We start from the raw sequence: 24,465 nt of genomic DNA, 5'->3' as shown, positions 1-24,465 counted from the left end.
TCCTACCTCCTTTACATCTAAAATTTAATCTTAGATTTTGATCATTCTACAAAGATGGTATTTTTCTTTAAAATATTATCCTGGGGACACCTGGGTGGCTCAGTTGGTGAATCGTCTGCCTTCAGCTCAGGTCATGATCCTGGGGTTCTGGGATGGAGCCCTGCATTAGGCTCCCTGCTCCCCAGGGAATCTGCTTCTCCCTCTCCCTCTGCTCCCCACTTCCCTCCACACCTCACTTGTGCACATGCTTTCTCTCAAATAAATAAAATCTTTAAATAAATAAAATACTACCCTGTATTCTTTTTTACAGACAATCTACCACAGGAAAGTAGTAGCACACATTAATACATTTACCTAATAAACTCTTCTTTTCCTCCTCTGAAAGCAGCTGCTTCTTTTGAAGGTTTAAATTCCGAATGGCAATTTCCAGCATTTCCAATGGTACTGCTCCACATTCTACAGCTTTATGAAGAAGTTGTTTACTTTTTTTGAAATTACCTAACAAAGTAAAAAATAAATGTCATTTTAATGCAGTAATCTTCATTCCCCAGATACTTATTCATCAGGACCTAGGGAAAATTTTTTATTGTTATGTTAATCACCATACATCATTAGTTCTTGATGTAGTGTTCCATGATTCATTGTTTGTGCATAACACCCAGTGCTCCACGCAGAATGTGCCCTCTTTAATACCCATCACCAGGCTAACCCAACCCCCACCCCCCTCCCCCTAGGGAAAAATTTAAAAGACTTAGGCAAAAATATTTATTCCAAGATTCATGTACCTTATTTCATAAGCAAATAAAAGCAATTTCTCTTTTGGTAATAATTCCTGTCAAATAGTTTACCTATGTAATATGTAATTAACATAATTATGCATTAGCTTTATCACCATTGTCCATTTTCAAAAATAAAAGAAATATAACAAAGCAGTATAAAGTGGGGGTAGCAAAAACCAAATAAAACAGAAACTTAAGGAACTTAGTAAAAGGGAAAACTAAGCCCTAGATGTTATTATAGTCCCAAGAACACCAACCTATTACAATGCAGTATAATAATTATCATTCATGACAACATTTAGTTATTAAGGTCAACATCTTTTGCTAAAGGGAATCCTCTATCAAAAGGACTCATATTTTAAAAAGTAATAACAAAGATTAGTCTTTAGCTACCAGACTTAGACATACTATCCCAAAAATGCAAAATACTTGAGACTACAAAAATTATCTGACTACAAACAAATCATCAAATTTCCTTTCAACTGCAAACTTAATATATTTTGTCTAGAATTTGATTTCTAAATATCAAATGTATACATCATGGATCGTATGGAATGTGTTATCAGCATTTATGGGAGCCACTCAGCTATGCTACACACTTGGCACTTCAGATTTAAAAATGATTAAGAGATGGTCTCTAGTTTCTGACAGTTTACAAATTTAAGAATATAAATATATCTGATAGTGGCTAAGTAAACATTTATTCAGAGTACTGGTATTTCAGGATTTGAGCATTTTAGGGCAGCAAAGGAAGAAAGGCAGGCTTAGATAAGAACTAGTATTAGGGAGCGTAATAAGGTCATAGATCCCCTTGAGAGTCTGATAAAAACTATGCAATGTCTTCCAACACTACAAAAATATACATACACACCAAACTACACATAGGATTTCAGAGATGTGTTTATTTACTGAGAGCCTATTCATAACTTTGTTTAAAATAATCACAATTTTGACCTTGAGGCCAATACTACATTGCAGTGATAAAGTTTATTTCTTTTTTACAGATAACAAAATTTGAGATTTTTTTTTTTTAAGATTTTATTTATTAATTTGACAGAGAGAGACACAGCGAGAGAGAGAACACAAGCAGGGGGAGTGGGACAGGGAGAAGCAGGCTTCCCGCTGAGCAGGGAGCCTGATGTGGGGCTCGATCCCAGGACTCTGGGATCATGACCTGAGCTGAAGGCAGATGCTTAATGACTGAGCCACCCAGGCACCCCCAAAATTTGAGATTTTCAATATTTATATGTTCTAAAGATACAAAAATTTATGTTACTGTTGATAGGCCATAATACTTCAACAAATGTTTTAAGTAAAATGAAGAAAGAGAGGATATTAAAGGTCTGGCCAAACTTACTCTAATAAACAAGGAGTAATCAATTTTCCTAGGCAAAAAAGGAACGATTTTTTTTTTTTAAAGTCACCTGACAGTACACAGGATAGATTAGAGATGATTCAGATAACTAGGACACAGAAATATTATAAATAAGTAAAAGTGGGGCGCCTGGGTGGCTCAGTCGTTAAGCGTCTGCCTTCAGCTCAGGTCATGGTCCTAGGGTCTTGGGATCGAGCCCCACATCGGGCTCCCTGCTCAGCGGGAAGCCTGCTTTTCCCTCTCCCACTCCCCCTGCTTGTGTTCCCTTTCTCGCTGTCTCTCTGTCAAATAAATAAAAATCAAATGTTTTAAAAAAATATAAATAAATAAATAAGTAAGTAAGTAAGTAAGTAAAAGTTCAGGGTTTTCAAACCATTTCCTGAGTTTTTACAATGCTTTTCTCCAACCTCAATCCTGGGAAATACACTCCAATGACTGAGCCCTGCTATGGGCACGATGATGGGGATTCTGGCTGAGCCAAACCAATTAGTGATATGTGTATCACTGGTAGTAAATGGGATCAGGGTTGGTGCAGAGGGAAAATTAGGAATGTGGCTAGAGGGCAGACTGAGCATGGATCCCAAAGTCCCAGAAAATGAGAAAAAGACTAAAGAATAGGTAGGCTAAAAATGTCTGAGAGTTTGCCATGGTTCTATCCAAAAGTCCAAAAAGTCCAGACTAAGCAAGAATCAAATGAACAAGAAATTAAAGCTTCTACAGCAGTTTTCTTTTTAATTAAAAAGCAGAAGTACCAATTAATGCTATATTTTGATATCTATTTTGTAGTATGAAACCACAGCATAAGGAAAATTTATCTAAGTGCTAACTTATTTGATATCCTTCTATTGCTCAAATATGCAGTAAAAAAGCCACTTTCCTTTAGACATTTCCTGAATCTAATTAATAGCACAAATACGATGTTCATGCTTATTTCCCTGGATTATGCCTTACAAGTAGAAAAGCTAGTATAACAAATATTCTCTGCATTTACACTCTGGTGGCATTCTTCCCCCATATTCTCATCTGATCAACTTCCATGCCTTTCGCCTCAAATTTCTACTTCATATGTATGATTTAACATTACAGTCTGAGTTACAGCAGGAAGTTATCTATTACTTAAAATTTGGACTTGACACTTTCAAATTACCTTGCGATAGTTCAAACTGTGCAAAAGATACATGCACAAAAGCAAATTTCTTGCAGTTCGCTCTGGCCATCTGAAAGTAGTCACGGGCATCGTCCGGCTCCTGAATACTGTAATAAAGATTATAGAGTCACATTTTAAGAGAAAGGACATAGCTACTTAAGTTTGATAACTCCTCATTCAATTTTCCAAGGGACATGGCATGTTGTTTTTCTCTGTGTGTAAAATTAAATACTAATCAGTTAGTTTTTAAAATCTTTTTAGGCAGAGTCCAGAATATGTAACTTTTGTGGAAATATGTACATAGCAAACAGAGTTTACAATACTCACTTGTTAATTATAAACAAAAAGATTTGGTTAAAAAATATTAATTTTCTTATAATTAATTCTGACATGTTTCTTTTATAATGTAGTTATGTGCTATGTAATGTAGTTAGTTAATGTAGTTAAAAAGTGAATACTTACGCTTTTAATTCAGCAAATCTCACTTGAATTTGAGCAAAACTCTCATTTTGGCCATATTTATCTGGAGGAAGGACTTCAATTGCTTGACTGTAACGACCAATCAATTTATTTAAAAGAGCATCATTTAGGGGGACACTGTTTTTCTCTAGTTTGAGCAACAAATTCAACCAGTCCTCTGGGTTGTTTGCCATCATAATTTGGTTAACAGTTCCCGAGTTATCTGAATAAGAGAAACAAAATATACCAAAACAAATGCCAAATTAAACTTTCCTTTCAAATTAGTTAATAATTTATATTCTCAGTATAAATGTACATAAGGTCCTTAAAACACTGTAAAACTTTAACAATTCCTATAAATATGAGCAGCTTATTTACTGCATGTATGCCTTTATAAGAGTTTATTTTATTCCTAAAGTTATATATTTTGAAGGAAAGAAACTTTGGAAATAAGCTTTTTTATAAGTAGCTTTTAAAAGGCCATATGTAGTCTAAGAAAATTTTATGCTCTAGCAACATAATTCTATTTCAGCCCCCTAACTATCCGAAGAAAACCTAAGCCTCTCCCACAACCACCTGTAACAACTTTGTTAGAAAATTCTTCATCAGTGACTTATTCATTAAAAATTTTAAAACTTATTGCCCCATTCCTAACATAACCTTCTTTACAACCTCACCCATCCAACATTATCTCCATATATCTCAAACTTACTTTTAATCCAATTAAACAAAAAAAATTTATAAAAGATAAGTAACTGGTATGGTTATTTTCTTCTCCCTGCAAGTTACCCACATTTCTCCATAATTTTCATGTTGTAATTTATTTTTTTTTTACTTTCTTTACTGTCAATTGTTTTAAAAGGACAAATTGAATTAATGTCAGTCTCCTGTTTGGGATATTTTAGTCATTACTAAACATTATTAAATTCAGATTTCCCAAAGAAACTATCATTCCTTCTAACAGTTTCAGTTGCCTTCAATAGGGCAAAATCTTTGCTTTAATAAACAAAATTACTGTTTCTGCTTTTTACTAAAACATAACATACTCATTACTCTGCTTTTTTATTTTAAATTTAATCTGGCCTGATATTATTTCATTTTCCATTTTTTTACCTCCCTTCCATTGAGCTCCTAACAAATTTGTCTGCAAAAGGTCTAAAAACCACTATGTTGGAACCAGAAAAAATGCCAAATAGCCAAAGGAATATTGAAAAAGAAAACCAAAGCTGGTGGCATCACAATTCCAGACTTCAAGCTCTATTACAAAACTGTAATCATCAAGACAGTATGGTACTGGCACAAAAACTGACACATAGATCAATGGAACAGAATAGAGAACCCAGAAATGGACCTTCAACTCTATGGTCAACTAATCTTCAACAAAGCAGGAACGAACATCCAATGGAAAAAAGACAGTCTCTTCAACAAATGGTGTTGGGGAAAATTGGACAGCCACATGCAGAAGAATGAAACTGGACCATTTCCTTACACCACACACAAAAATAGACTCAAAGTGGATGAAAGACCTAAATGTAAGATATGAATCCATCAAAATCCAAGAGAACACAAGCAGCAACCTTTATGATCTCGGCCACAGCAACTTCTTACTAGAAGGCAAGGGAAACAAAGGCAAAAATGAACTATTGGGACTTCATCGAGATAAAAAGTTTGCACTGCAAAGGAAACAGTCAGCAAAACTAAAAGACAACTGACAGAATGAGCAAAGATATTTGCAAATATCAGATAAATGGCTAGTATCCAGTATCTATAAAGAACTTATCCAACTCAACACCTAAAGAATAAGCCAATCAAGGAATGGGCGGAAGACATGAACAGACATTTCTCCAAAGAAGACACCCAAATGGCCAAAAGACACATGAAAAAATGCTCCACATCACTGGACATCAGGGAAATACAAATCAAAACCTCAATGAGATACCACCTCACACCAGTCAGAATGGCTAAAATTAATAAGTCAGGAAATGACAGATGTTGGCGAGGATGCAGAGAAAGGGGAACCCTCTTACACTGTCGGTGGGAATGCAAGCTGGTGCAGCCACTCTGGAAAACAGTATGGAGGTTCCTCAAAACGTTGAAAATAGAGCTACCCTACAACCCAGCAATTGCACTACTGGGTATTTACCCCAAAGATACAAATGTAGTGATCTGAAGGGGCACCTGCTCCCCAATGTTTATAGCAGCAATGTCCACAATAGCCTAACTATGTAAAGAGCCCAGATGTCCATCAACAGATGAATGGATAAAGATGTGGTACATATATATACATATACACACAATGGAATACTACTCAGCCATCAAAAAAAATGAAATCTTGCCTTTTGCAATGACCTGATGGAACTAGAGGGTATTATGCTAAGCAAAATCAGTCAGTCAGAGAAAGACAATTATCATACAATCTCACTCATAGGTGGAATTTAAGAAAAAAAACGGGATCATAGGGGAAGAGAGGAAAGAATAAAAGATGACTCAGAGAGGGAGACAAACCAAAAGAGACTCTTAATCATAGGAAACAAACTGAGGGTTGCTGGAGAAGAGGGTGGGGAGATGGGTAACTGGGTGATGGACATTAAGGAGGGCACGTGAAGTACTGAGCACTGGGTGTTACAGAAGACTGATGCATCACTGACCTCTACCTCTGAAACTAATACATTATATGTTAATTAATTGAATTTAAATAAAATTTACAAAACAAAAACACTGTGTTTGCAAATGAATTCCTCAGGTCTCTGAGTACCCCATTCTCCCTCTACTCAGAACTTAATTTGTGCCTTATTGTGTCAGTATTTATTTGATGCTAAACATATTTCACAGTGCAGTGTAGTGATTACATAGATTTTTGTCACCTAGAAACCATGGTTTTAATCTTTGGATTTCCCTCAATATTTATGATAATGTCTTATATCCCAGTTATCAATATATATCAAGTATCCACAGTTTTGAGTGAGGTAAGAATTTTATTTTATTTAAGACTTTATTTATTTATTTGAAAGAGAGTGAAAGAGACAGCACAAGCAGGGGGGTGGGGCAGCAGAGGGAGAAGCAGGATCCTGAACAAGCAGGGAGCCCAGTACAGGACTTGATCCCAGGACTCTGGGATCATGACCTGAGCCCAAGGCAGACACTAAACTGACTGAGCCACCCAGGTGCCCCGACCTAAGAATTTTAAATAAGGATTCATCTTGGTGTGCAAGGTTTAACATTATTTAAGTACACATAATAAAGTATGGTAATATTCTACTAAGATTTTGCTTAACACCAAAATGATCATTTTCTAGGTTGTTTCAATTGAATATGATCTACCATCATGACTAGATTTCAGGTTCTTCCACTTAATCTCTCATCCATTTAAAGGTCAGTATAGACATAACAAATTTATCCAAAGGTCACTTTTCAAACAACCTCAATAATCTGAAATAGAGAGCGAATTAGGCTTCTGAGCTAACTGTTCATAAAGCTAGGGTATTAAACTTTGGCCACTTTTACTGATTCATCATCCCATAAAAATTTAAGTATCCACTACATGCCAGGCACCATTCTAAGCCCTGCAGATATAACAAAACAGATAAAAATCATGCCTTTATGGAGCTCATGTTCTAGTGGAGGAGACAAACAACAAACAAATTCATGAGTAAATTAGATATAAGGTGATTAATGCTATGGAGAAAAATAATACAGGGAAAGGATACACATGCCCAAACCAGTAGGTTGCTATTTTATTTTTTTTTAATTTTTTTTTTAAAGATTTTATTTATTTATTCATGAAAGACAGAGAGAGAGAGAGAGAGAGAGGCAGGCAGAGGGAGAAGCAGGCTCCCAAGGAGCAGGGAGCCCGACGCGGGACTCGATCCCAGGACCCTGGGATCATGACCTGAGCCGGAGGCAGATGCTTAACCATCTGAGCCACCCAGGCGCCCTAGGTTGCTATTTTAAATAAGTGAGTTAGGAAAGGCCTCACTGAGAGGACCTGTGAACAGACCTGGAAAAGCTAAGAGTTCGCAGATTATCTCAGGAGTGGTGTTCAAGGCAGAGAGCAAGAACAAAGGGATTGGGATATAAGCTGGTCTAGCATATAGGAGAGATAGGGAAGCCACTGTCGCTGGAACAGAGTAATAAGCAAGGGAGAAGAGAATTAAAGAGGGAGTAATAGGAAGATTCTCCCCTATCAAAAATTGAGTTTTTGACTTTAAGTTTATACCATAATTTCATTAAGATTCACATTTTTCTCAGTTTGCAGCAAAAAAAGAATGGAAAAAAATGGCATATCTACTGATGGCAGGCGTATAAACAGAATTAACAGCTGACAGTAATGGAAGAGTTAAGAGCATGCTGTAGTAAGTTTGTTTTTAAGAAAGCAGAAAATTGTGGAACATTTCCACACAGAAGGGTTAAAATATAAAGTGTTTGTAGACTAATTGGCAAGCAACAATTACTGAGAAAATTACATTTATGAAATACAAGTAGTTAACACTTCATTCCTTTACCTTAGCGGGCACTCAAAGAAAAGGAACTCACCTGTAGTATCAGCAGAGACTTTATTCAAGCTTAGCTCATCAGTAAGGTCTTCATTTTTAAATTTATTTTTAATATCTCTCACTTTGTTCATTATAGAATCAATTGTCAATTCTCTGCCACTTAAGTCCTCAGCCTCCATTTCTAAGGCAAAAAAAAAAAAATTGAACTGTCATCATTCCTTTTTACTAGCATTAAAGAAAAAATGTCTCAGCTAGCCTTTCAGAACCCAGAAGGTAGTTATACGAACACATCTAAACACAGATATTATCAGAGTAGTATTTGTGAAACTATGCGCATAAAAACAACAGCATATCCTTGTAATTTGTCCAGCAAGGTTTCCAATAGACCAGATACACCTTTTCTTCCCAGCAGAACTTCAGTGAAGCCATTGCACAACACAGAAATTGCTGCCCCTCCTTGCTTTCAAACTTTCCATTTTTCTTCCACACTTTCCTTTCACTCTTTTTCCAGAATTATTTCCTCTGGGCCATCTGCAAATTCAGTCATTTTTTAAAATGTGAGGGAATGTTTGCTTGGATTCTTGTAGTGACATACAGACATAAAGAATATTTTTGATAATGAAAACCATTCCTTTATTCACCTGCTGTATGCGAGTAAGCCTGCACACTGCAAGCGCGTTCAAAGCAGAATATAAACACATTATTGCCTTTTATTGATAAGGGGGTATCAGAAGGCTTGTTCTTATGCCTATCTGGCAGAATTATGATTTGCTATCTTAATCATTCTAAAACCAAAAATCTACTGCATTCTTAATAGCACCAGCACTTGCTCATCTGCACGGTGGTGATGTTGCAAAGTGTCTGCAGTCGTTCTTCCTGTCAATCTCAGGTTTGTGATTCTCAGACATTAACCCAGTAGGCCAGAGTACCTGATATTAATGCCGCCCCTGACCTCGAGTTTGACAATGAAAAGGGGCGATAAAGTGGGCAGCCAGATACCACTATTTGAAGTCAGGTTCAAAAGGTAACTGTCAGAACGGGGTCACTGTCTCCTCTCCCTGTTATAAAACACCAGACAAGAGGGCGTGTCTTTTGGGAGACGATTTCATGTCCCCCAAACTCTCCCCAGGTGCCCGCCAGGCCCTCTTCAGCGAGGTACACACCCACCTCTTGTTTCCTGGGTCCTCAACAAAATCTCCCTCACCACCCGCTGGATTGGCGGAAGCAGCGAGACCTCCTCTGCCCCTTCAGTTCGTTTAGCCGCGCCCCACGTCTTCTACCAGGCTCTGAGTCCTCCCCGCCTCGCCCTAACCACTCACCGACCCTCGCGGCTAAAGAGCCCACACACCGGCCACCGCCGTTCCTCGGTGTGCCCGCGAGGGAGAACTCACCGCCAGAAAGCGGAGTAAGGAAGAAAAGATGGAATCCAGACCCCTCTCCTCAAACACGTTTGAATTTCCCCGCCGCTATCGTCGCGACTGCCTATTGGTCAGTTCTAGTCACGTGGAAGCGTCTGCCGTAATTGGCTTGTGTGCGTTGGCACCGCCCGGCTCCCTGCGATCCGCCAGTTCCGCCTTAGGAGGTTCCTGCGCTCCGACTCCACCCGGTCAGCGCCGGCGGCACCTAGGTGCTCGTATCTGGTGGGCGTTCCCGGACTGTCAATAGGCCAATATTCCTGAACGTTCTCGTTTAACCAGGCCAAATTTTTGCCGGGGAGGGAGTCACCCCTGGGCGGAGCTACCTGGTGAGAGGAAAATAGTGATGGGGTCCGTTGCCCCGAGCATCAGGACCTAAAAGATGGCCTGTGAGGCGGCCCTTGCCGCCGCACTGCCACCGGATTCCGTCCTTCGCCCTCCCCACTGCCCGGCTTAGGGAGGCTATGGCAAGAACGGTTCGTTCGCAGAGCTACCTTCAGCTCTGCGGCCTGCGCAAGAATCTGTTTTTTGTCCTTGAGCCTTCCATTTGTGCCTTTCCGCTCTCCTAAAATAAGTAACTCCGCGCTTCTTCAAACCAAGGCCCTCCCCTTTGTCAGAATTCTGTGCAGAATTCGCAAGCCCGTCTGGATTGCAGCGGCCCGAACTCGCCTGATCAGCCCCCTCCCTCCGAATTTGTCCCATTCAGGAGCTCAGGTGCCCTCAGGGAAAGGGCACCTCCCTAGTAATCTACCCGTGCTGGGCCTTTGCTGTTAAAGTGGCTTTGTGGTTCAAGGCAACACTTCTCTTCTCTGCCAATCGAAGAGATGTCTTTGTTGTACCAGCATTAGGACATATGCTGTACGGTAGAACAGGCTGGTTGGTTTTGTGTATGTGTAGGAAACAGACTACAGCTGTCACTTGTTAACTCCAAAACTGTCCTTAGAACCCTCGCATTCCCAGCTCTGGCTAGCTACTTAGCCAGCAAGAAAGCCTTTCCTCACTTACTGCATCTTTCTAGATCTACTGGCTATGTATTTTTACCTCAGCAGAACAGAATCATCTGCCGTAGACCACGGTTGGGTGATCACCACCTTTACACCATTGCGTCTAACACTGCTTTTACTTGGAAGGAATTATTATTCCACCAATTCTGTTGCTCTCTTGGGGCCTGATTTCAAGATTTGAATCGTCCTAAAAATACAACTGCTGAATAACCTCACCCTAACACTTCTTTCTATATATTCATTCCTTTAGTAATCTCAATTTTTAAACACCAACTATATGCTAATGACTCCCAAATTTATATTTCCAGCTGAGCTCTCTCCCCTGAACTCCAGAATCATATATTCATTGCCTAATTAACATCTCCACTTAACTGTCTCATAGGTACCTAAAAACTGAAAATGTCTAAAACACCCTCCCATCTTCTTCTCCCTTATCCCCCAAACCTGCTTCTTACAAAATCTTCTCTGTAAAAGACAATCTCGTTGTTCTAATTTTTAGGCCAAAATCTTTGGGGTCATCCATAACACCACATACAATCTATAGGCAGATTGTGTTAGGTCCAGCAAAGTATTCCTGGAATCCTATCACTTCTCACCTTTCACTGTTACCAGCCTAGTCCTTCATCACTTAGATTAGTGCAGTAGCCTCCTGGCTGGTCTCCTTGTGTCTGCCTTTGCCTCACTTCAATTTATTCTCCAGCACAGCAGAGTATTCTTAATCACATCACGTCACTCCTTTGCTCCAAACCCTCCAGAGCTCCCTGTCTCACCCAGAATAAAAGCCAGAAGTCCTTAGAATGATCTAGAGCTGTACTGTTCAATATGATAATTCCTAGCTACATAGACTATTGAGCACTTGAAATGTGGCTAGTGCATTTGAAGAACTGAATTTTTAAATTAATTAAGTTCATTAAAACCTGACATTCGGGGCAATTATTGGAAGACTTTTAAGTATGTTTAGAACCTGAGTATGTGAACCTACTTTTTCAAATGTAAATCTTGAGACCTAAATGCAGATTAAGTACTTTCTGTGAAAGTGCTTATATGTTTTAAGTATAAATACACACGGATTTTGAAGACTTAGTATGAAAAAATAATGTAAAATATATAATGGATAATGTAAATATTGATCACAGTTTGAAATGATATTTTTATATAGTGTATTAAATAAGATATATTATTAAAATTAATATCCCCTGTCACAGACCAGAGGAGACTAAGGAGACATGACAACTAAATGCAATATGGTATCATGGATTGGATCCTGGAACAGAAAGTGGACATTAATGGGCAAATGATGAAATCCAAATAATGTGATTTAGTTAATAGTAATGTACCAGTGTTGGTACACTTTTTCTTAAATTCCACCTATGAGTGAGATTGTATGATAATTGTCTTTCTCTGACTGATTTTGCTTAGCATAATACCCTCTAGTTCCATCAGGTCATTGCAAATGGCAAGATTTCATTTTTTTGATGGCTGAGTAGTATTCCATTGTGTGTGTGTGTGTGTGTGTGTGTGTGTATATATATATATATACACACACACACACCACATCTTTATCCATTCATCTGTTGATGGACATCTGGGCTCTTTCCATAGTTAGGCTATTGTGGACATTGCTGCTATAAACATTGGGGAGCAGGTGCCCCTTCAGATCACTTCATTTGTATCTTTGGGGTAAATACCTAGTAGTGTAATTGCTGGGTCGTAGGGTAGCATTTTGACAAATGTATCACAGTTATATAAGACCTTAAAAATAGGGAAATTGAGTGAAGAGTAAACACCCAATTTTCTGTACTACATTTGCAATCTTTGTGTAAACCAAAAATTATTCCAAAATAAAAAATTTAATGAGATTTACTTTCACCTATCTCTTCTTACTTTTTAATATGGTTAATGGAAAATTGACAATTACATATGTGTTTTGCATTGTATTTCCAGCAGTGGTCTATAACATCCTATAGATATTTTTAAGTTTTATTTTATTATGTTAATCACCATACATTACATCATTAGTTTTTGATGTAGTGTTCCATGATTCATTGTTTGTGTATAACACCCAGTGCTCCACGCAGAACGTGCCCTCCTCAATACCCATCACCAGGCTAACCCATCCCCCCACCCCCTCCCCTCTAAACCCTCAGTTTGTTTCTCAGAGTCCATAGTCTCTCATGGTTCATCTCCCCCTCCAATTTCCCCCCCTTCATTTTTCCCTTCCTTCTCCTAATGTCCTCCATGCTATTCCTTATGTTCCACAGATAAGTGAAACCATATGATAATTGACTTTCTTTGCTTATTTCATTTAGCATAATGCTTTGTGATTAATAAATGAACAGAACCCTCAGTTTGTTTCCTGAGATTAAGAATTCCTCATATCAGTGAGATCATATGATACATGTCTTTCTCTCATTGACTTATTTCGCTCAGCATAATACCTTCTAGTTCCATCCATGTTGTTGCAAATGGCAAGATTTCAGTTTTTTGATGGCTGCATAATATTCCATTGTATATGTATACCACATCTTCTTTATCCATTCATCTGTTGATGGACATCTTGGCTCTTTCCATAGTTTGGCTATTGTGGACATTGCTGCGATAAACATTGGGGTGCACGTCTCCCTTCAGATCACTACATTTGTATCTTTGGGGTAAATACTCAGTAGTGCAATTGCTGGGTCATAGGGTAGCTCTATTTTCAACTTTTTGAGGAACCTCCATACTGTTTTCCAGAGTGGCTGCACCAGCTTGCATTCCCACCAACAGTGTAGGAGGGTTCCCCTTTCTCTGCATCCTCGCCAACATGTGTCATTTCCTGACTTGTTAATTTTAGCCATTCTGACTGGTGTGAGGTAATATCTCATTGAGGTTTTGATTTGGTAAAATCCTATAATTTTACTTACCTGACCTACTTATTATCTTATTTATTTTCTGACTCTCTACCCACTCCCCCACTAGAATGTAAGCTCCATAAGTACAGGAATTTTTTTTTAAGATTTTAAAAAAATTTATTTATTTGACAGGGAGAGACACAGCGAGAGAGGGAACACAAGCAGGGGGAGTAGGAGAGGGAGATGCAGGCTTCCCCGTGGAGCAGGGAGCCCGATGCGGGTCTCGATCCCAGGACCCTAGGATCATGACCTGAGCCGAAGGCAGACGCTTAATGACTGAGCCACCCAGGTGCCCCAGTACAGGAATTTTTGTCTACTTTGTTCATTACAGTATCCTGAGTGCTTAGAATTGTATCTGGTACTTTGTAGACACTCAGTGAATGTTAGCTAATTACTAACATTTGCAACCATTGGAGTACTTCAGAATCCTATTTCCTCTACTAGATTTGTAGACTTCTTGAGGACAAGAAGCTTCTAACCATGTAAGCTTCCTATAAGTGCTTGAAGAACCTTTTTACAGTGTCCTACACAATTCTCAGCAACTATTTATTGACAGGTTATCATTACAAGCTATTCAGAAACAAAAGTAGATACCATTCTTGGCTAAATGCTTTATTGATTGTTTTCATGGGAGATATGTAACAATGTGCCATATTGGGATGAATAGTTCCACTGAAGTGTTTAGACATCTACAGATGAGGGTGTCCAAGGCTTTCCTACTTTACCCAGAATCAATGCTTCTGACTCACCTATCCAAATAGATTTTGATCCTTAATTGTTGTTCATTCAGGCCATTGGAATCATAGACCAAAGAGAAGCCACCTCCAGAGATGAGTAAGGAAATGAAGTTGTTCCAGTGAAGATAATATACCACAATTACTAGTTTGTCTTAAAACCAACTTCATCTGACATAAATAAACTTGTTTATTTTCAGTCAAGCTTTCCACAAAACAATACAATTAACCAAGAGGTTATGACTTCAAGATGGAAAGCTTCACATTTTTTTACACAAATAAAATTTGGACCGTGTAACTTTGCCATTATCATCATGTCACTTTTTTTTGCTAATCTGATAACTTTCTGTTAGTATGGTTGCTTTAAAAAAAAATCAATTATTGAAGTCATTGTTACATGAGTTCACTAAATCCCAAACTTTGGTTGCAGAAACTGTTTCCCATATTTGGATGATAAGTTTTTACAGAATGTAGTCACAGTGATTATTCTAGGGTTAAAAACTTATTAGTATACCTGATTTGGGTGCATATAGGAATGGTGTGAACCTATAAGAATGGTGGGAGCCTGTAAAAATAATAACAGGAAAGCTACATGCCACAGAATGGACCAAGCCTCTTCCAAAAGAAAAAAGGGGGGCAAGGGCAGCCAACAGAGTACTTCAGGATTATGAAGAGAAATGGCAATGAGAGTTGAGATTATGTTCTGACCAAGGAAAACAGCAGTGATGGTTTGGGACTACTACTTGGATACCAGGTATTATTTAGTTATTCAGACAATAGGTCATGTTAACAAATGACAGAAGACAAATAAGATTCCTATTTTTCTTTTTTCTCCATCATGGGTAATAGCATTCAAACTGACAATCTTTTTTTTTTTTTTTAAGATTTTATATATTTATTTGACAGAGAGAGACACAGAGAGAGAGAGGGAACACAAGCAGGGGGAGTGGGAGAGGGAGAAGCAGGCTTCCCGCTGAGCAGGGAGCACGATGCAGGGCTTGATTCCAGGACCCCGGGATCATGATCTGAGCCAAAGGCAGATGCCCAACGACTGAGCCACCCAGGCACCCCTCAAACTGACAATCTTAAAAACAAATATGGTTGGGGTGCCTGGGTGGATCAGTTGGTTAAGCATCTGACTCTTGATTTTGGCTCAGGTCCTGATCTCAGGGTCCTGAAGGTAAGCCCTGTGTTGAGCTCTGCTCTGGGTGTGGCACCTGCTTGAGATTCTCTCCCTCTCTTTCCCTCTGCCCCTCTTCTCTCTCTCTCTCTCTCTCTCTCAAAAACAAACAAACCCAAAAAACAAAAAACAAATACAGTTGAAACTCTTACCAGGTGAAGCTGTATAAGAAAGATTTAAATTTTGTTAAAATTTTCTGACACAGTGACTTTTTAAAAAAATTTTAGCCATATGTTTTCAATCTCAGCTATACAGAAGGAACCTCACATAGCTGGGTAATATACTGGAGATAATAAGCAGAATATTGAAAAAATTTGCGTTATAGTTCCAGAAACATTGTTGGCAGTTTCTGAAAAGTCATGATAAACAAGACCAATGATGGGAAATCAGAAATGGACAAGTGACTCTTTTTAGAAAAGGTAAAATTTGGAAGCTGTAGGTCTATATAATCTGGACGTGGATTTTTAGCTCAATTCTGGAATATAAAATTGTTTAGAAGCAGAGATCTGCAGATACCAACATGGATTCATTAAAAAAAAGCCATTAGAATAAACTAAACTCTCACTGTGACAGTTTCTAAATTTAGGGAAGGCAATAAACATAGAATACCTTCATTTTTGCAAAGAAAGTGATAAAGACTCTCTTACTGTTTTTGTGGACAGGAGATGTGTATGTAAGCTCCATGCTGTTAATGTGAGATGATCCTGCAACTCTATGGACCATTATTCTCAAAGAACACTGCCTAATGGTTTGAGGAGAACTTCAGGTTGATCCCTTGTGGAAGGCCTCAGAACTCTATCCCTGGTCTTACTCTAAACTATATATTTTATCTGTGTGACAAACATATAGAAATAATGCTTATTCATTTTTCACATACTAATTAAAACAAAAAAAGGCAAAATGTCAGAAGAGAATTAAAAAGGATAAAATTAACAATATGAAATCTACAGGGATAAACGTAATTTAGGTTTATAAAAATAAAGTTCTCAAATACATAATTAGAGTCCAGCCAAGATGGAGAAACACAGTCCAGATTTATTCTCTGGAAACAACAAAGGCTGCACAAAATAAATGAAACAAGCATTTTAAAGCATTAGATACCAGACAGCATAGGACAATGATCCCTGAGCGCAAGGAAACAAGCAAATGAGCCCTGACATTGTCTGTACGTTAGTGCCTGGAGAGAGTTTCCAAGATGCAGTATAGGAAGGGGGAAAGCCAGGCATTGCCTGGCATTCCCCATAAGTTAAGAAGATGGAGTCTGGGATGGCCAAGGCAGCTAAAGTTCATAGGGCAGAGTACCAGAAAAAAAGTAAGCAGGACAGAGAGAGAATTCTGGAAATCTACAGAGAGGCCTCTTGAGGCTCTGGCTGAGTACCAATGAGTGCATATGTCTTATTTTCCCCCAAGGAAAATGATAGCTGAAAGGATCAGAGGGAATAATCTCTAGAGCCATAAAAAACAAGGGATAGTTCATGTTCACAGAGCATCAGACAAAGAACTTATATATTGCCTCAGTACTGGAGCAAAACTAGCCCTAAACTAAAGACTGCACTGGTCCAGCCTAACAAAACTTAAGAGCAAGCCTTAAAAGGATCAAGTTGTTTCTACATGATTTAACTGCATTCTAAAACAAAGTTTAAGAATATGTATAGAAGTACATGAAAATCCAACCAGATCAAATTCACAATGTCTAATTGAAAACATGACCAGTTATTCAAAGAAGCAGGAAAATGAGTAGAACAAACAACAGAAATTTATTTTCCCACAGTTCTGAAGGCTGGAAGTCCAAGATCAAGGTTCTAGCAGGGTTGTATCCAGTGAGGCCTCCTTTCTCAGCTTGCAGATGGCCACCTTCTCAGCATGTCCCTCAAATGGCCTTCCTCTGTGTACAAACTGAGAAAGAGAGAGAGAGAGAGAAGAAAGTCTCTTCTTATAAGAACACATCCCATTGGGGGTGTCCTAATATGACCACATACATTTTGGATTTTAACATATGAATTTTTAGGGGGACACAAACATTCAGTCCATATATAATATATATAGTGACTAATAGAGTTAAAACTGTAAATGTAATTATGCACACACACATACATTTCTTTAATGGTGGGCGAATGGATGAAAGTAAAATAAACATAAATGAGAAATCCCATCAGGAAGCCCCAAATATTTTCAAAATGTTTGGAAGATACTTTAAAGATGGAGCTGTGTTCCATATTTTAGCCTATTGGTGACTCAATCTTTCCTACCTGCTAATTCAGCCTTCTGTTTCTTTGAAAAATCCACATTCCTCCACTATTTCTGAGAGGCCCTTGGGTTTTGCACAAGTGTTCATATATAAGAACAGACAGCCAGGGTTCCTGGGTGGCTCAACCAGTTAAGTGTCAGCCTTCAGCTCAGGTCGTGGTCTTGGGGTCCTGAGATTGAGCTCCGCATCAGGCTCTCTGCTCATTGGGGAGTCTGCTTCTCATTCTCCATCTCCCTCTGCACCCTCCCCATCCCACTCATGGTCTCTCTCTCTCTGTCAAATAAACAAAATCTTAAAAAACAACAACAAAAAAAACAGGCAGTCACTACATAATATTTGAATTGTCTTCCTTTGGCTGCTGCACTCACTCTTCTCAGGATCCTATCAGGTCTGCAGGGCATCTCTGCCATTTTCCCTGTTACCTTACTATTATTAAGACTTTTAGATCACAAGTTTTATGTGTATGTTGCCAAATTCGTCGACATAGGGCCGTGTATGTGTGTGTGTGTGTGTGTGTGTGTGTGTGTGTGTGTGTGTTGGTTTTGTTTTTGTTTTTGTTTGGTTTTAATTTTTTTGTGGGCTCCATGCTGGGGCTTGAACTCACAACCCTGAGATCAAGACCTAAGCTGATATCAAGAGTTAGACACTTAACTGACTGAGCCACCGATGTACCCCCAAAATAGGGCTGTTCTAATGTGAAAGGTAGGCCTATAAAAGTTTCACTGCCATGAATCTCCTGGGAGGGGCAGTTGCTAGATAGTTAGTCTTGGTATGGAAATCCTCCAGTGAAGAGGAGGAAACCAAACCCACCCTGATGTCTCAGGGAGTGTCCCATTTTATGGCCCCCAAAGGGAATAAGCAGGGGTTCAGCTATTTGAGTCAATGTAGAGACACCACACGTTAGTGTGAAGAATGAGCTTGGTGGTAAGTCACTGAATAGTGCCAGTTGACATTTTCTCAGGACCAGCTCATAAGAATTTTAGTTTCTTGAGATTTGAGGGAGAGTACTGTTAGAAAATGGAAATGAAAAATCTCAGCACCTGTTACTGTAATTTCTAAAATTATGACTGTCCCTTGCTTATAACATCCATAGCATTCCTAGTAACTGAAGCAAGAAGCCATGCTCCTGATCAAAGTTTAAGGCCCTATATTATTTGGCCCTTCCTGATTCTCTAAGCTCATTTCATCACACTTTCTTCTCTCTCACTAAGTTCTAGCTCCCTGGCTTCCTCTCAGTTCCTGAACACACTGAATTTTTTCTCACCTAAGGGCCCTGCCTTTTATTGTTGCTTTTACCTAGAACACTCATCTGCAGATCTCTGGTGGTTGGCTCTTTTCCATCTTTTAGATTCCTGTTCAAATATTACCTCTTCAGTGGGGCCTTTCCGTTGTTTGTCATCATATCACTATGCTTATTCCCTTCCCTGTACTTAACCCTATCTGTATTTATTTATTTTATATTGATCTTTGTGTGTATTATCCTTGTGTTTATTATCTACTCCTACCAAGTAAGCATTTTGAAATTAAAATCCTTCCTTGCTTACTTGTTCATTATTATGCCAAAAACATTGAATGGTATGTAGCAGTGTAGGTAGTTAATAAAAATTGTTGAATGAATAAATAAATGAATCTGTGTTGCCCACCAGGCTATGAGGTCTGTAAGGAATTGATTAAAATATGTTTTGCACACTATGTACTCTATCCCCCTGCACAAAGGATGTACTTATGTGCTGAAAGAAATCAAAGAAAAGTAATAAGTCAAGGGGAACTATTAAAAACCTAAGAGGCTAAGCCATTTTGACCAGATAGTAAACGTAGCTGTATCTTCCATCTGTGGTTATTGTGAGCCTGCATCTAGCTCTGAAGGGACCTCGCCAGCCTGTAGGTGCATTCAGGGTCACTTGAAGATGATTCAGGTCTTATTACCCCTAGTTGCATAAAGCTGGTCCTCAACCCCAAAGATGCTCCCTTTAGCATTTCTGAGAGTCATAGGGGATGTCTTACTTGTGATCAGAAACCGACAGATACCTTACTAGATACCTCATTTCTCCTCCAACAGTCACCACAGCTTTCCCAGATCCTATTCCCCCAAGCATCTCATTCTTCACCCTATTGCTACTCCACTGAGCCCAAAGGATGTCACCACATGCTGCAGTTCTGAAAAGTTCAAAGAACCAAAATTTGGTGATCTGTGGCAAATTGGGGTTATCTGTCTCCAATTTGTAACATTCAATCTGAGGGGTCAAAAACAATGCAATATATCTGTGTGTATGCCTTCATGTTTCATGAAGTGTTCAGTGAATGTTCTTCCAATTTTTACTTATCGTCCTCATTTGACCTAGGACCCAGACAAGAATGTATGGGACTGGGCTTAGAACAGATGTGACAGTCACAAGGGTATACTCAGAATCTCTTTCCTCCTCTGATGAGTAGGGTTTTGATACTGGGGAGTTCATTAGGTCTTCCTCCTTCCACCTGTAGGATGAATTCTTTTCCAGGAGACTCTCAATAGCCCCCTCTCAATTTGACTTCTATTAGAATATCTCACAATTTACCCCAAATGCCCAGTAGTCCAGCAGGAGACAAAACTCGGGCTTTTTCCATAGGCTCTTCAGGCCCCAGGAAAATAGGCTGGTCACAAACTTCCCAGACATGTTCGGACAGGTATGAGCCTACAGGAGCTGCACCTCAGGTTTGTTATCCTGATGCACAAGAAAATCTTCAAATGAACTCAGCAGTGACAAGCTTTCAAATCACGTAACGCCAACGCACACCCTTGGTAAGAAAGCAGCCAGGAGCAACAGAAGCCATGAGGTGGCAGCAAGAGCAATTTAAAGGCCACCAAAGGGAACACAGAAGACAATCACACCAAAGGATATTCTATCAAGGACTGGAAGGAATTTGGGCTTTCAATAATTCTGCTGGAAATCCTCCATGATACTCCTCATATTGGAGACACAGATTACTTGTTAATATATATTGACTGGAAAAATATATGCAGCATTAAAATAGTTTCTTTATTTGGATGATGGAATTGTGGTGCTTTTTCAAAATAATTTTAGTTTTTATACTTTGTTACTCTGTTTTCACAATTAAAGGGCCAAGGAGTAAGTGAAGATTACTGTTAGATATCTGTGAGCCTATCATTCTAAGATCATCAGCTCAACAATAACCTCTTGTTCAAACCAAGAATAATTTATTCTCTCTAATCCCTTGTCTAGTTTGTGAATGTGTACATTGAAAGCCATAATGTAATTCAAATTCACAAATTCAAAAGTGCAAGGACTACCATATTTGTTTATAATCTATAAATCACTTGAAAGCTAACTCCATGCCCCATTCTTATAGGCTGGTGGGAAATTCAGTAGTAATTGGAGCTCCACCCACCCAGGGCTGTACCTGTGTCTTGTGTTTGACTAAGACTCCGGGGGGCTCCAGTTATCAATCATTTGCTCACAGTGATTACTGAAGAACTGTTGGGACATTTCCAGGGAATCTGCTGCTTTGGTCCACATTTAGGGTCCTGGAATCATCAGCAAGCCTGACAGTATCTGTACTGAAGGTACAATGTTCTGAGTGCCCCCAGAAAGAAGCCAGCTCCTCTAGGAGTCTCGCCACCTTTTGCCTGTGAGGCAAGGAAATACTAAGGGACTGGTCACCTGTTTGGAATGGATAATTCCAAAAAAGCCATCAATATGAATTCCTAGAGAACATTTGTAACAACTAAAACACATATAATTAACTTTGTAACACACAGCTGTGAAGATAAACATAATAAACAGTATTCTGAAATTCTAAAATAATTTCTGCAGATTAAATATAGGGCACAGAATGGTTAAAGTCTTTTCCTATTTATTTATCCTATTTAGAATTATCTTCTAATTGTGTTGCCTGGGAGGGGCCTGAATTAACTTATTATCTCAATACATAAAGTAACTCAATGCCTTTCCTCGGTTAGTTATGAAAAGAATTTAATACATTATTTTATTCTAATATTTAGGTGCCTGAAGTTTTCTTCTTACATAATTAAATGTGCAACTTTTAGTCATGGGAGCAATGTCTTAATATTTTCGTATTATTGTCTTTTATTTCAAATCTTAAGAAAGGATTTCACTGACTCTAAGCACACAGATGGGCAAGGCATTTACCTGAGGCAAGGAAAAATTCACCCACCCATAGCCTTTTGCACAACCATGTGTGCACACAGTCTGATTAGAGTGCCACTTGCGCCATGGACATCCGGGATAGTGACAGCAGTACCTGTCAGGGGATCACTCCCTGATTTATCGGATACGGCAAGGTTGCACAGGGAGTGTCCAACAGCCCAACTAGTCCTGTTGGATTGGAACCCACAGATGGCTCTGGAGGTGAAGAAGGGAGCAACAAGAGTCCCTTTCTGTAAAAACAGTCCAGATGAGGAAATTAAGAGGCACCTTCCCTATTGACTGTAGATGAGTGCAGGGAGGAGAGACAGAAGAAAAGCAGACATTGGCAAATGATAATTTTTTTGACAACACAAGTATCTTATAGAAGATAAGTCATCTGAGTTTTAAAAATGAAAGGAGAGGGAAAGAGAAATAGGAATTCAGGGGGGAAATATGGCACTCTTAGTGAGTGAAATTGAGGTTTACAAAAAGTAAATTTCTCTGGAATAGTACTTTATTAAGGTTTGGATATTTAATAATTGTTGATTTAGAGTTCTGAATTATAGTCATTTGGGAAAGAAATATATCTTACAATATGATCACATCAAATAAACCTATATCAATATGTTATGGTAATAGCAATTATAGGAAATTGGTCATAAGTTCCTGAAGGAAATATCAAGAGCGCAACAGAAAATGGTAATGTTTTCTATTTATAAGTAACCTTATAATTTTCAAAGTGCTTTACTTTGATCCTCATATTAGTTTATGAAATAGGCATAACATTTTTTTTTTATCATTTTGCAGGTAGGAGATTGAAGACTAGACCAGTTTACTGACTTGCCCTGGGTTATATGTCTGGAAAACAGCAAAACTAGGATAAGAATTCTGGACTTTTGCTTCCAAGTCCATTTTTATTTCTATCATAAGGATCTTTCATAATTCTATAGTTTTTGTCAGTGAAAATAGCCATTAATTTTCAAAATGGAGTAAACAGTCTCATGGACTGTTTAAATAATATGTGAATCAATTTAATAAACAAGTTGCTCACAACTTTCCCTTGGGTTCTTCAAGAGCCTGACTCCTCAATCAGCTTAGTTGGCAGATGGCTGAGTGTATAATTTGAAGAACATAGCTTCTTACCCACTCCACCCTTTGCCCCAGTTTCTACTAAAAGCTGGCACCACAGCCATGATACTGCATTCAGTTCAGAAATTTTGAGTTGGCTTTAAACCCGTCTTAGCAATTGCCAACCAGGCTATTTCACTTAGTCTGGAAAGGGCAAAAGTAGGAAGACATATATGCAAAGAGATTGTTAGGTTCATTCTCTTGCCCCACCAATTTCTTAGCTCCACCCCTTTCCATCCAGACCGAGGTGTAAATGTGCAGATAAGTGAGACTGGACACTTTAGTTGGGTCACAAAGACCGTGAGAGGGCCATACATTTCAGGTGCCCCAAATGCTGTCAGCTCTGAAGGCTCCCCAGAAACTATGGAAGCCCCATATGATGTGGTTCCATGGAGGCTATCCCATTGCACTTAGAAATTCTGGGTTATCCTGGGTCTCCTTTATGATCAGAAAAGGTCCACTCCTAACATTTGTGAGCTCCATGGCAAGAGTACAAATAGAGGTCCACATACCATATATCTAAATATTTAAATGTTATAGGTCAGGCTAACAAGCTGTAAGATGAAGTATGTTCTCTCCTACTGAAATACCAGTATATTCATAATAACAAAAATAAAATATGTGTTTAAAGCTATGGCTGGCTATTACTGATAGTTGGCAAAACATAGAAGACATTTGAATTTAATTATTACTCTACGTTTTAGGGATTTTTTTGTTGATGGGCCAGAGATATTTATATTAATAACATAAAACTTTATAATTTATAAATTATTTCTAATTTGACTCATTCCACGAATTTATTTTTCTTACTTTCATTAGAAAAAATCACTCATTATATTATTCTAATTAAGATTTTTACATTATTTGTGTTCTATTGACAGTAAAGAGCTAAAAGTTTAAAAAATAATTGCAACTATACTAAGAGTACAAAATTTGAATGTATTTTCAGCAAAAATTAAAATATAAAAATTAAGGTATTTTATATATATTTTTCCAAAAATCATTTTCTTCTAAAATATTCAAATTATATGTACATTAAAATTAAGTCAAAACACAAATTCTAATCAATGCAGATGAAAAAAAATTTTTAAAGATTTTATTTATTTATTTGACAGAGAGAGAGAGTATAAGCAGGGGGAGCAGCAGGCAGAGGGAGAGGAGAAGCAGGGAGCCCAACGTGGGACTCAATCCCAGAACCGTTGGATCATGCCCTGAGCTGAAGGCAATGCTTAAGCGATTGAGCCACCCAGGTGCCCGCATATGAAAAATTTTAATCAAAGTGATTAAATAAAGTTTATTTTCTAAATCATTTTTAAACATTTAATTAATTCTTAGTAGACATTTTTATAAAAATAAAACTATCCACCCATGGACCTTGAGGGCATCATGATAAATGAAAAAGGTCAGACAGACAAAAATAAATGCTGTATGATCTCACCTACATGTGAAATGTTAGAACAAAACAAA

At 38.4% G+C, this 24,465-nt stretch overlaps 1 protein-coding gene across 7 annotated transcripts in view; it reads right to left on the bottom strand.

Moving 5' to 3' along the window:
- The window catches only part of TTK (TTK protein kinase), an 87,381-nt gene that overhangs the window by 41,197 nt on the left and 21,719 nt on the right, over positions 1-24,465 (bottom strand). For 3 of the 7 annotated variants that reach the window (XM_025858563.2, XM_073893546.1, XM_025858574.2), the window contains exons 1-5: positions 9,573-9,675; positions 8,294-8,434; positions 3,764-3,983; positions 3,302-3,408; positions 355-498 (exon numbers count right to left, since the gene is read on the bottom strand). In XM_025858563.2, coding sequence (XP_025714348.1) covers positions 355-498; positions 3,302-3,408; positions 3,764-3,983; positions 8,294-8,432 — 610 coding nt within the window. In that variant the 5' untranslated portion in view covers positions 8,433-8,434; positions 9,573-9,675. Of the gene's footprint in view, positions 1-354; positions 499-3,301; positions 3,409-3,763; positions 3,984-8,293; positions 8,435-9,420; positions 9,551-9,572; positions 9,995-24,465 lie in introns of those variants that run through there. The other 4 variants (XM_073893544.1, XM_073893545.1, XM_025858568.2 and 1 more) reach the window with 3 other exon arrangements.

Source organism: Callorhinus ursinus, unplaced genomic scaffold (genome assembly GCF_003265705.2).
Source record: "Callorhinus ursinus isolate GAN/ISIS: 27379988/994484 unplaced genomic scaffold, GSC_fseal_2.0 scaffold6, whole genome shotgun sequence".
Lineage (NCBI taxonomy): Eukaryota > Metazoa > Chordata > Mammalia > Carnivora > Otariidae > Callorhinus > Callorhinus ursinus.
Note: the sequence above shows the minus strand (reverse complement) of the source record. Positions and strands in the feature narration are given on the sequence as shown.